The sequence below is a fragment of the Neofelis nebulosa genome, chromosome 1, assembly GCF_028018385.1.
Source record: "Neofelis nebulosa isolate mNeoNeb1 chromosome 1, mNeoNeb1.pri, whole genome shotgun sequence".
Taxonomy (NCBI): Eukaryota; Metazoa; Chordata; class Mammalia; order Carnivora; family Felidae; genus Neofelis; species Neofelis nebulosa.
In genome coordinates, this window is record NC_080782.1 from 68248965 (window position 1) to 68261533 (window position 12569).

The 12569-nt window shown below is 40.4% G+C and overlaps 1 protein-coding gene, 1 long non-coding RNA gene and 1 other non-coding gene across 6 annotated transcripts in view; 2 read left to right on the forward strand and 1 right to left on the reverse strand.

Annotated features, from left to right (window-relative positions):
- Positions 1 to 3674, forward strand: part of EPB41L4A (erythrocyte membrane protein band 4.1 like 4A) — a 258301-nt gene extending 254627 nt beyond the window's left edge. For 3 of the 4 annotated variants that reach the window (XM_058725063.1, XM_058725071.1, XM_058725052.1), the window contains one exon: positions 1545 to 3674. In XM_058725063.1, coding sequence (XP_058581046.1) covers positions 1545 to 1679 — 135 coding nt within the window. In that variant the 3' untranslated portion in view covers positions 1680 to 3674. The remainder of the gene's footprint in view (positions 1 to 1544) is intronic. The other variant, XM_058725076.1, reaches the window with a different exon arrangement.
- Positions 3675 to 4644: 970 nt separating this feature from the next.
- LOC131489969 (small nucleolar RNA SNORA13) lies at positions 4645 to 4778 on the reverse strand. The gene has a single exon (XR_009250862.1). It is a non-coding gene; the product is annotated as a small nucleolar RNA SNORA13 (small nucleolar RNA).
- An 892-nt stretch (positions 4779 to 5670) lies between these two features.
- LOC131509400 (uncharacterized) overlaps positions 5671 to 12569 on the forward strand; it is a 61499-nt gene continuing 54600 nt past the window's right edge. The window contains exons 1-2 of the long non-coding RNA XR_009260469.1: positions 5671 to 5895; positions 6328 to 6440. This is a non-coding gene — a long non-coding RNA (uncharacterized LOC131509400). The remainder of the gene's footprint in view (positions 5896 to 6327; positions 6441 to 12569) is intronic.

Genomic DNA, 12569 nt, shown 5'->3' on the forward strand with positions numbered 1-12569 from the left:
TCTATGCAATGTAAATAATAACCTGTCAGGGTTATTGTGAGGATAAACAGGCAGTTATTTTTCAGAACTTTCTGTCTTAAAATTTAAAGTTGGATTCAGCACAAAGAATGTTATTGTACTTTCGCTGTTCCAACTACCCTAGACTCCCTGATCACCATCACTCAGGAATCGCAGGAAACTTCTGCACATTGAAATAGTTCTCACTTTTCTGCATACGACAGCTCACATGCATCTACGGATCAGTGTGGCACTGATTCAAAGCTGGTCTCTGTGACATCTCTTTGAATTCAACAAATATCTAATAAGCACATTAGACAGGCACTGGCTGGGTAGTCAGTAAACTACAGCCTATGGGCTAAATCCAGCCTACCTGTTTCTGTATGGCCTAGGAGCTAATAAATTGCTTTTACATTTTTTAAGGGTTGTTTAAGGGGTGGGGGTGGGGGGCACAACATGCAACAGCGACCAGATGTAGTCTACAATTAGGCCCTTCTGAGAAAAATGTTCAGACTCCTGGCCTAGACATAGAACACATAAAAGTTAACAAAATCATTAGGGAAGCATTATGAAGAAACCAAGGGCTCAGTTAGAAAATCAACAGGTCAATTTGACAATAGATTTCATATATTGAAAAAAAAAAAAAAAGAAAAATCAACAGGTGACTTTACAGAAATAGGGTGGTCCAAGAAAGTTAACTCAGAAACCGATGACAGAAATAGGGTGACCAGTGATCTCAGGAACTGATGTATAAAGCTGGAAACTTGCAGAGTAGGAGCCACCCAGGTGCAGATGGAAGAGCAAGAGAGAAGTCTGTAAAGGTCCTGGGGGTGTTTGAGCCAAGACCAGTGTGCTCGGAGCATGGAGGAGGGGGGGGGACAGATTTCGCAGGGCTTTATTCTAAGTGCCAAAAGGAAGCCACTGATGTGGTTGCCACATGGAGAAAGGACTTGAATGACACTGGAAGCAGGGAAGTTGCATTTCCCAAGTTCTGTCATGGTGCCAGAGTTCTGGTAGTCGTATGGCCTGTCTACACCTCACTTCCTTTTTTCATGCAGAAGGCTGGTAAAGGTGGGATGAATCATGGACTCTGACTCACTTTATTTCCTTAAGATATGCAGGCAGAGACCAGTTTTACTGTAAAGTAACTTACAAGGTAGTGCTTGTTTTAGGTGACCTCCCAGCTCCTTTTCTCTTGCTGTATTAGCTTTCCATTCTTCACATACACTGTCCTTCCCCTAACTCTCAGATTATCCAGACATCTTCCATTTCAGAGGTCTCACACTCTAACATTATCTTGATTCAACCTGAGAGTCTGGTTTAGGAATGACTAGAAATATTTAACTGGGTGATTTAGGACTAATTTTCATGCATTTAGTGTATTATGCATGTTACAATCAGACTTAACTTTACAATCTTCATGTCATAACCAGGGTATTTGTTGAACAGCTTTTGATACTATGAACCTTAATTTCTGATGTATTAATAAAGTTGATTTGGCCATTTTCTTCTCTGAATCTTAATCTTTTGAATATATTTTCTTCTAGAGAAGAAATGGATCTAAAGATAGCCTGATTGAAGAAAAATCTCAGACATCTACAAGCAATCTGACTGGAAAACACATAGCAAAAACAGTAAAAACTGTCCAAGCTTCACGCCTCAAGATGGACTTGATCCAGTGAAGGGCCGGAGAATAGGGGTGGGAAGGGTGTGTGTGTGTGTGCCACCTTTACTTTCAAACTGTGAATTACTCCAATATCTTGGACCTGCAGAAAGTGTTTCTTCAGAAAAAAAATGGGAGTCTGTTGCATCTTCTAAATGTTTAACAGTGTATTTGTGCTGAAGGGCCTTTTTATTTGGCAACTCAAAGAAGGGTTGAGAAAACTCATGCCTTGATGCCCTATTTTCCTTCCTGGAAACTCCAGTTATCTTGTGTCCACAATCAAGATCAGGTGGTTCTGATCAAAGGTCTGGAATCCTAGTGTGCAGCTGCCTAGCTAGGTACACCAAGTGGACAAAAAGGTTCTTCCCAACTCTAGGTGGATCTCAGCCTGTGCACAGATGTATGAAGACTGAGATCTCACTTTCAGACTGAAGTTTTTATTCATATAAATGTTCTTTGTAATACTGTATTTTGTGGCATTAAGTCCCACTGGTTATTTACAAATGTAAAAAGCTTTTTAAGTGTTGCTTTTAATTTCTAGTGTCCTTGTGTTTTCAAAAAAAAAGAAAATGCTATGTGTAGATTTCAGTTGACCTCCGTTTATAAATTCATGAAACCCAACCTCAAATGGTCTCTCCATCCTGCCTGGCTATCTAACTCCCACCCCCAAAGACGAGTTCATCTGAGGATGACTTTGTACTCCACTTTCCAGAGAAAACAGATACTCCTGCAGGACATTATCTCCCTACCCACAAACTTTCCAGCTGTCATCAACACTAATCCTTCCTTTCCTCCTGTCCCTGCACCTGTGTTTTGGAACCCACTCTCCTTTAGCCTTCTTGTCCCTGTCCACTTCCTGTCAGCTAGATCCTTGCCATTTGGTTTTAAACTATTAACTCTCCCATCTAAAAAAAGGAAAATAAAAGCCAACCAACTTTTCCAACCACAAATCCCTCTCCAGCTACTATTTTCCTCTCCCATTCCAAGTTTCTCAAAAGGATTATCTGCAGCTGGTGTCAATTCTTCTAATCCCGACTGTAAACTGTTAAGATCCTCCTCCACTACAGACCTTACGCTAAAATCACCTGTCACCAAATCCCAAAGGTAACTTTAGGCTGCCCTGCCATATTTTTAGTGCAGTATTTCATTGTTTGCACTGTTCTGACCATCTTTTACTGCTCTTCAGTAAGATGCTATTCTACCTCATCAATTAGTTTCCCAGAGCTTAGGCCTCCTCCTCTACCCCAGGTGGATCTCATTTATGCCCACAGCCTTAAGGTTTATTTCCATAGCTTAGTCTTTCTGCCAGGCCACTTAGATTTTTCAAAGGCAATCCCAGTTCAACAGTTTAAAATGCTGCTCCCTGGATTCAGGACCACTACCATGTGAATGTGCAAAACTACACACATAGCAATCATTAAACACCTCCCCTATTACCAAGTCCTGTTAGCTCTGCTGTCTATAGCTTAATGATCTCCAAATTTTACTACCACCCTGGTCCAAGGTGGTCCTCTCTTGCTTCAACAACTGGCCCACCTGCATCTTCTTTTTTACACATGACAACTATAACATTTCCCCTTGCATTAAACAGAGCCCTATGTGGTCTGTTGTTTTACCTGCTCAGGCTCATTTTGTAACACCCATGGGCTCCCTTAATAGTCACCTTCAAGCCTCATTAAGCACTCAACTCTTATCTAAATCAGGACACTTAAGACGGAAAGTAACTCCAACTGTCACAAACCTGTATCTTTCCTAGGCCAAGGCCTCTGCATATGCCATTCCCAACTTTGCCTTGCAAAAATGATAACTGCCCTTAATCTCAACCACTTTCTCAGGTTTCCTTGGGTCAACTCATGAATGAGACTTGTCTCACAAAGGCAGTTTCACATCTGTGATGATATTTCTACCATTCAACTCTAAGCTTCCAAAGGGAGGGACTGTGTTTTGCTCACCCTTGTGTTCCCACCTCCTAGTACGTTACTGAAAAACTCAAATAAATGTTTCAATGCCCAAAGACTATTTGTTCTTTCCTACAAAATTGAGGTGGAGGGTAAAAAAAAAAAAAAAATGCAGTGACAACGTAAAACACACCTGTGACCTAAAAACCAACTACTCTAGTTCACCAGGCCAAGGCACTGAAAGCAAGCACTTAGTTCTCCATAATTGGTAGCTCTGAAAATCAATCTTAGCTGAGATTAAACCATTCTCAAGTTTCAGGGGCGGGGAGGATAGAAACCCTCCCTTTCTCTTTGATCTTTCAAAAGAATGCTATTTGCTGGCAGTTGATTACTTAATACACAAACCTCCAAGAAACACAAGGAAATATTTATTCATACCCCCACTATTTTAAAGGTAGATTTATGGACAGTTCCAAAACAGTTATTTTAGTACCCCTCAGACTCCTGGGAATTTTAAATGATCCAAGCAACTCTTGTCAAGATTTCCTGTGATGGTTTTGAATTCATCAAGGACATCCTAAAAGAAAAAATAAAGCACTGAATTTGACATATATTCACGTGCATCAAACATTAAAAGCTTCATAATAAAACTCAGTATATCCTTCTGAATTGCATTTTGGACTCAGCTTTAAACGTCCACATAAAACCTGAGATTTGGCAAGTGTTGGAAATTTAGTTACTACACAAAGAAACACGTATTTTAAGATTCCAAAACTAAGCTGGGAACAGGCTTTCCTATTTGCCGTTAACTTCACCTTCTTAACTACACGTTGCAGTACTAATTTAATACCCATTAAAGCACCCCAACCTAGAAGTTTGCATTACAAATAACTGTTTTAAGACAGCACTACAACACCATCATCCTACCTTAGGTCACCCTTGGTGCTCCAGGACAGAATTCAGCTAGCAGCAGGATATGCTTCAAGCATCCGTCTTTCACCTGAACAAAATGTAGTTAAAAACTGCTTAAGAGAAACTTTACGCTTAAGACTCAAGATCACACGTGTCAACTAATGTAAAAGCATAAACTGTTACTTGTGCAGCTCCTACGCCAAAGATACCAAATTCAAGGGCAGGAAAAGGCTGCAAAGGGTTTAGTTTACGCCTTTTTTGACACCACATTCACTAGTTTCCAAAAGTGAACGGGCAACACAAAGGCTACAAGAAACCTACCCAAGGACTGCTCTATCTATGGCACAAAGTTGCTGACCCCATAATGTACGGTTCTGTGGATGAGCTCAAAGGTGATTAATACCAGCTGTAGATTTTCTTGTACAATTCAAACCCGACTAGGTTAACAAGAACTGCAGTACCAAGTGTTTTAAGTGGTTAAAACCTTCAAAAGCTGGGATGCAACCGGTTCCTCCTTGCACTAAATGCAAACTCACCTGCGAAGCCGTTGCCGCTCACTCGCCAAGTTCTCTATCTTGAAACAAATATCGAGATCTAAACCTTAAACGGCACTTTACCCCTATGTAGACTTGATCTCAAATGGGATACTGTAGGCATACATGCAGTTACAGGGTGAGGCCTTTCTCTTTCACGAGAAATCTGTTTCTATTAAAAATTCCCTGACACACAGTACGTGTCCAATAAACTCAAATGCACTCAAGTCCACCTTCCACTTCCTGGAGTGGGAACGCAGCCTGGGGGCCGCGTTGGGGTCTTCTGAGGTCCACGGACAAGGTGGCGGAGACCAGGCCGGGCCGCTTCCCTCCACGGACTCACGGCACGGGATCCTCGGGCCCGGCACAGCGGCGAAGCATATCCCATCGCCCTCAGGGTGGCCGCGTGTCCCTGCTCAGCGCCTGGGCCCTTCGGAGACCGAGATACCCCGCGCCCCCCCAACCCCGCCATCCCGGAAAGCGCGAAACACCTCGCCTACCCCGGAGCGCAAAAGCAGAAAAGGCCGGGGGTCTCCTCCCACAATGCTTTTCTACGACTGGAAGGACCCACTGTCCGGGGAGCGCGGGGGGAACGGGCTGTACCACTGGCCGCTGCGCCCTCGCGAGACGCCGCAATGTGGCGCGAGGGCTAAGTGCCCAATGATTGGCCGTGGGGCGGGGCTCCAGGAGGAAAGAGGGCGAAGGGGCTTGGGGTCGACGCCTCGTTTGTGCGTCGTGCGACCTGTGCTACCTCCCGGAAGGCTTTTTTCCCGTCAGGTTGTGCATTCACCTCCCTCTTTCCCAGGGTCGGGAGCATGTGGTCTGCTCTGAGCCACGGGTGTAACTCAGAGGACTTGAGACCTCGAGTTCTTTAGTCTCCAGCTGAGGAAGAGTAAGGCGTTTCCTTCAAAGACTATTTGTAGCGTACTTAGGAAGCTTCAGGCTCTGTCCTAAATGCCTGGGAATCAAGTGTGAATGAGGACAGTGTTCCTGCCTTACGTTCTGGTTGGGCGAGAAAGGTACTAAACAGACAACATGGACACTGTAGGTCCAGACAGTGTGTTAAGTAGGGAAACAAAAGAAGGTAATGTGGTAGAGCAGCACTGTCCCATGGAAATACAGTGCGGACCACGAATTCATTTTAAGTGTTCAAATTGCCACAAAAAAATAAATAAATAAAATAAAATAAAAAAATAAAAAGGAACAAATTAAACTAGTTTCCATTGTAACTCAATATGTAATCAATATAAAATCATTAGTGATTAGTGATATATATTAGTGATATATTTTGCTTAAAAGTCTGGTGTATATTTTATACTTCCAGCGCATTTCAGTTGAGACTAGTCACATTTCCAGTGCTGAGAAGCAGGCCTTGGCCAGTGTGGCTGCAGGTGCCTGAGGAGTGCAGAGTGGCATAAGACGCAGCGGAAGAGACAGGTAGGAGCAAATCATATAAGGCTTTGTACTTGCCGTAGGAGTTGGGATTTTAGGCTGAAATTCTAGAGTTGATTAATTATTACCACAGAAGTGAAGCAGAGGTTGCTAATTGGCTTTTTGCTTGATAACCATAACTCATTGAAGGGATAGAGACTGCAGTAAAACCTGCTGTGTGATAGCAAGGGGGTTTCCTTGCTCCTATAAGTCCTAGCGGAGACTTATCCAGAGACCACATGCCAGCACCTTTCCTTGTTTCTTTGAATCTTCTGAAAAAGAGAGAGGGAGAGAAAAGGAGAAAAAGAAAATTCAAGCTCACAGCCCAGTGGTCATTACATAAGTACTAGCCTGAATGGTAACATCAACTCAGACAATGGGGACGTACAGAAGGAGTAATGTGTAATGATCACAAGAAAGGAAATAACTGAGACCTTCATTAGGAAGTCACTAACTTCTGGGGGAGGGAAAGGTTGGGGAAGGAGGATACCTCTATAATTTCAAGACGTTGAAGGGAACAGTGTAGTGTTCATAACAAATCTCAAGCTTGCCTTCTTGCTAGGGGAAGTCAAGGAGAGAGGAGCTTCCCTTGAGCTGGAGCAGCCCCCGGACCTAGGTTTACATCCAGCTCTGACATTTGTTCTCTCAAGTAAATGACCACCTCTCTGAGCCCCAAGGTTCCTCATTTACAGGATAATAACTATACCCATGAACCACATGTTAGTTTAAAGAATTAAGAAAGGCTTGTGGAATCATCTAGCACTGCGTAATACATCATAACACCCAACAAATGGCTCTTAGGAGCTTAGCTCTTCCTCTCATTTATCACCACCTCAGGTATGGAATCTTCTTGGGTTGAGTTCTTAAGGAAAGGACAAATATGCTTATGTTTGTCTTTTAATGGCTTGACATTTTTGCTCCTGCCTTCCTCTTTCCTATTGTCCCCTTTATATCTCTTTCCCAAACTCTGGATGGTTTCAAGAGTAGAAAGAGGGGAGGCATTTGTTCCAATTACTGGATTAGTGTTGTCAGGAAATCAATTCTAAATTCTTCATCTTCCTGTCTGCTTCAACCTCACACAGCCTGATAAAGAAAATCCAATAATTAAGCCAAGGCCAGCAGCAAGGACACAAGAAAAATATAGAGGATGTTTTCTACCTAGTTTTCCCACCACCCTTGTTTGCTGGGGCTGAGGCTTTATTATAAGGATGTACAAGCTACAGGTAGCGATAGTGCAAACATGGAAGAAGCTGGGTTTCCTTGTGGGGTAGGCAGAATCATGGTCCACCAAATGTTCCACATCCTCCTCTCCTGAACCTGTGAATATGTGATTAATGTTAGGGACCATGAGATGAGATAAAAATCAAAGAAGAAGGCAGAGGAATTAGAGATGTGGCCGAAGAGAAGGCAGGAGACGGACTCAAACTTCCAGTGAAACTGGAGGAAGATCTTTGAAGTCAAAGAATACAGTTTCAGCTCTAGAAGCTGGTAATGGCCCTCAGGTGACAGCAAGGACCAGGGACTTCATTTCTACAACTGCAGGAAACTGACTTCTGTCAACAACCTGAATGAGCATGGAAACAGGTTCCTTCCTGGAGTCTCCAGAAAAGAGCACGGCCCTGCTGATTCCTTGATTTTAGCCAGTGAGGCTCATGCCAGATTTCTGTCGACAGAGGTGTGATAATAAATTTGTGTTGTTTTAAGCTGCTAAATTTGTGTTAATATGTTATGGCAGCAAAACAAACCAACCAAACAAACTCCCTGTAAGGGGCAAAGAGTGAAAAGTGAGCTGTTTTTCTTATCCTCCTCCTTGTCCCACTCCAATTTTTTCATCAGGAGCATAAGTACAGTTTTGCAGATGAACTATGCACATTTCATTCTAACCGTATCAGGTTGATGTTTGTTTATGGTGGGTGCTATAGATCCAAATTAATATCCAACAGATATTAAATAATTTGAATACTTTTTATAATTTAAAGTCATTTGTATATTTCTTTGGGTTTTCTTCTAAAAAACCACATCATCTGCAAAAGCTTTATCTCTTTCTCATTATTTTTTTTTGAAGTTTATTTTGAGAGAGAAAAAGAGTACATGAGCATGTGCACAAGTTGGGGAGGGCTAGAGAAAGAAGGAGAGAGAGAATCCCAAGCAGGCTCCACACTCAGCATGGAGCCTGATGTGGGGCTTGAACTCACGAACCTTGAAATGAGGACCTGAGGTGAAATCATGAGTCACATGCTCAACTGACTGAGCCACCTAGTGCTCCTATTTTTATTTTAAATGGTAAAATTATAATGGGTGGCTTGTTAACCCAAATCAATTTCCTAAAATATAACTAAAACATGGTAAGCAAACCTCCATTAAATAGCAAAGTATAGCATTAAGATGTAAATATTCATAACTTTGCTTCCTGAATCACTAAACAATATAGTTGTTAATAAATAGTTGCTTTGTCAGCAGTAACAGCCTCTCTTTCATTGTTACTACTTTTCTGCTTTTTTTTCTTCCTTCTCTATTAAGTTCTTTAACGCTTTGTCAACATTTTTGGTTCTTATTCTATAAAACCATGGGGAAAAGGGCAATATGAAATACGAGAGACACTGTGGGAATGTGACAGAGAATGATTCACAATAAGGATGATATTTTAATGCTTCTTTTATCACCAGTAGCATTTGTGATCCCCTTCTTTGATATTTAGTATGTTTTTGATTTGCTGACATGGTGTGGACATCTTACCAACGTTTGTAATGTAACTCAAGGCATTTCCTATACCTTTGTTGTTGTTGGTGGTGGTGGTAAAAATGTATTGAGTTTTGGGGTGCTAAATAAAGCATTTCCTACATAAATATCAGTTGACATGTTAGTTTGAGAAATATATACATTGTAGGTGTTGGAGAATTAAATACAGGAGGGAATTTACTGGGAAAACATCCATTAGGGAAATGTTTTGTGGAATATGCCTGTAATGGCTTTATAAATTTACTTGGAGAAATTTTCCTCTTCTCCAAAAAATTTAATATAATGTCAGGATTAACTTTTTAAAGTGTTTATTTATTTATATTTTGGGGGGGGAGAGAGAGAGAAAGAGAGAGAGAAAGCACACACTCTAGCAGGGGAGGGGCAGAGAGAAGGAGAGTGAATCCCAAACAGGTTCCACGCTGTCAGTGCAGAGGCAGATATGGGGCTTAATCTCATGAACCTTGACATCATGACCTGAGCTGAAATTAAGAGTCAGATGTTCAACTGACTGAGCCACCCAGATATACCCAGAATTAATTTTTTTTAATTTTAAAAATAAAAAAAAAATCTGATTCTGTGCCGGAATCAGATGCTTAATGACTGAGCCACCCAGGTGCCTTAAACATAAGCCACAGACTTTTAAGACTATCTGGGCCTAGTATTTTCTTTATGGGAAAAATTTTAACTACTGATTGAATTTCTTTAATGGTTATAGGACCATTCAGGTTTTTTCTTCTTTAGTCATGTTTGGAATGACTTCCAAACATCTTTCCTAGGAAAATGTCTCTTTTCAAGTTTGTTAGCAGGAAGTTGTTCATTGTTCTGAGTTTTTTCCCTCACACCAACCGATTCTTTGATTGTTTGACACCAAATGGGTGTCTAATTCACTTAAACTCTGATACTAATTCCCTTGAGTTAGCATCAGACCCTACAGGTTAAGAGCTTACTCCTGCAAGACTGCCCTCATTTCATTTGCCAGCTGCAATGGGATGGTCAGGCTGCTCACACTTTTGCCCAACCAAAAATTTGGGGGTTAACATGACCCTTCCCCCACCTCAGGTTTGGTAATTCACTACAAGGACTCACATACTCAGGAAAACACTTTGCTTACTATTACCAGTGTATTATAGAGGCTACAACTCAGAAACAGCCAAATGGAAGAGATGCATAAGGCAAAGAATAGTGTGAGGAAGAGCATGAGCTTCTATGCCTTCCCTGGCTATGCCACGTTCCCAGCACTTGGATGTATTAACCAACCAAGAATCTCCCTGTCTAGTAGGAGTTTTTATGGAGGTTCCATTACACAGGAATGATTGGTTAAATCACTGGCTGTTGGTGATTGAACAAAATCTCTAACCCCTCACACTTTTCCCAAGATGGGGGTTAGATGGGTAGAGCTGAAAATTCCATCTCTGTAGTCACATGGTTGATTCCTCTGGCAAGAAGTTCTACTCCTGAAGCTACCAAGGGAGACTACCAAGAGTCACCTTAATGATATAAACATAACTGGAAGGGGCCTGTCCCGAATAATAAAAGATGCTTCTGTCATTCAGAAAATCCAAAGGTTTTAGGAGCTCTGTGCCAAGAACCAGGGACAAAGACCAAAAATAGATTTATCATACCTTATTATATTATCTGATTATCTTTTTATTTTACTTTTAACTAATTTTATTGAGATATAATTGATATATGACATTGTATTAGTTTCAGGTATACAACATAGTGATTTGACATGTGTGTATGTTGTAAAATGATCACCACAGTAAGTTTAGTGAACATCTATCACCACATAGTTGCAATTTTTTCTTGTTCATTTTTATGATTTACTCTCTTAGCAACTTTTACATGTACGGTACAGTATTGTTAACTATTGTCACCATGCTGTACATCCCATCCTCAGGACTTTTTTATCTTAGAACTGGAAGTTTGTAGCTTTTGACTACCTTCACCCAATTTGCCTACTCCCTTCACCCCCATCCATGCCCTTCCTCTGGCAACTACCAATCTGTTCTCTGTATCTATAAATTCAGTTCTTTTTGAATATTCCACATATAAGTGAGAACATACAGAATTTGTAGTTCTCTGACTTATTTTACTTAGTGTAATATCCTTAAGGTCTATCCACCCATATTATTGCAAGTAGCAGAATTTCCTACTTTTTTAATGGCTGATCACATACACACACATGGATAAAGCAAACACATATGTTGTTTTAGTTATAAAATTTGCTTTATCTATTTCTTCATGGATGGGCAATTAGGTTTTTTCCATGTCTTGGCTATTGCAAATATTCAAGATGATAATTTTGTTTTCTTTGGATAAATACCCCAAAGAGAAATTGCTGGGTCATATGGTAATTCTATTTTTAATTTTTTGAGGAAACTATTGTTTTCCATAGTGCCTGCACCAATTACATTCTCACCAACAGTGCACAAGGGGTCCCTGTTCTCCACATCCTTACAAACACTTGTTATTTCTTGTCTTTTTGATAATATCCATTTTAACAAGTGTGAAGTGGCATCTCATTGTGGTTTTGACATTACATTTCTTTGATTATTAGTAACATTACATTTTGACATTACATTTCTTTGATTATTAGTGATGTTGAACATTTTTTCGTGTCTTTTGACCATCTGTATGTCTTTGGAAAATGTCTGTTCAAATCTTCTGCCCATTTTTAAATTGGATTGTTTTTTTGCTATTGAGTTGTAGGAGTTCCTTGTATAGTTTGGATATTAGCCCCTTATCAGATTTGCACACATTTTCTCCTATTCTGTAGGTTGCCTTTACATTTTGTTGTTTTCTTTGCTCTACAGAAGCTTTTTAGTTTGAGGTAATTCTTATGTGTTTATTTTTGCTTTTGTTGCTTTTGCTTTTGTTATCAAATAAAAAAAAATCATTGCCAAGATTGATGTCAAGGAGCCTACTGTCCGTCTATGTTTTCTCTTAGGAGCTTTATGGTTTCAGGTGTTATGTTCAAGTCCTTCATTCATTATGAGTTGATTTTTGTATGTGGTATAAGATAGTAGTCCAGTTTCATTCTTTTGCATGTTGTTTTCCAGTTTTCCCGTCACTGTTTGTTTAAGACTGTCCTTTCCCCATTGTATAGTTTTGGTTCCTCTGCCATATATTAATTGGCCTTACATGGGTTTATTTCTGGGCTCTCTGTTCTGTTCTATTGACCTATATGTCTGTTTTTATGCTAATATTGTACTATTTTGATTACTATAGCTTTGTAATAGAGTGTAGAGACAGGAAGTGTGATGCTTCCAGATTGTTTTTTCTCAAGATTGCTTTGGCTATTTGGAATCTTCTGTGGTTTCATACAAATTTTAGGGTCATTTGTTCTATTTCTATGAAAACTACCTTTGGAGGTTTTTTTTTTTTTTTCATGCT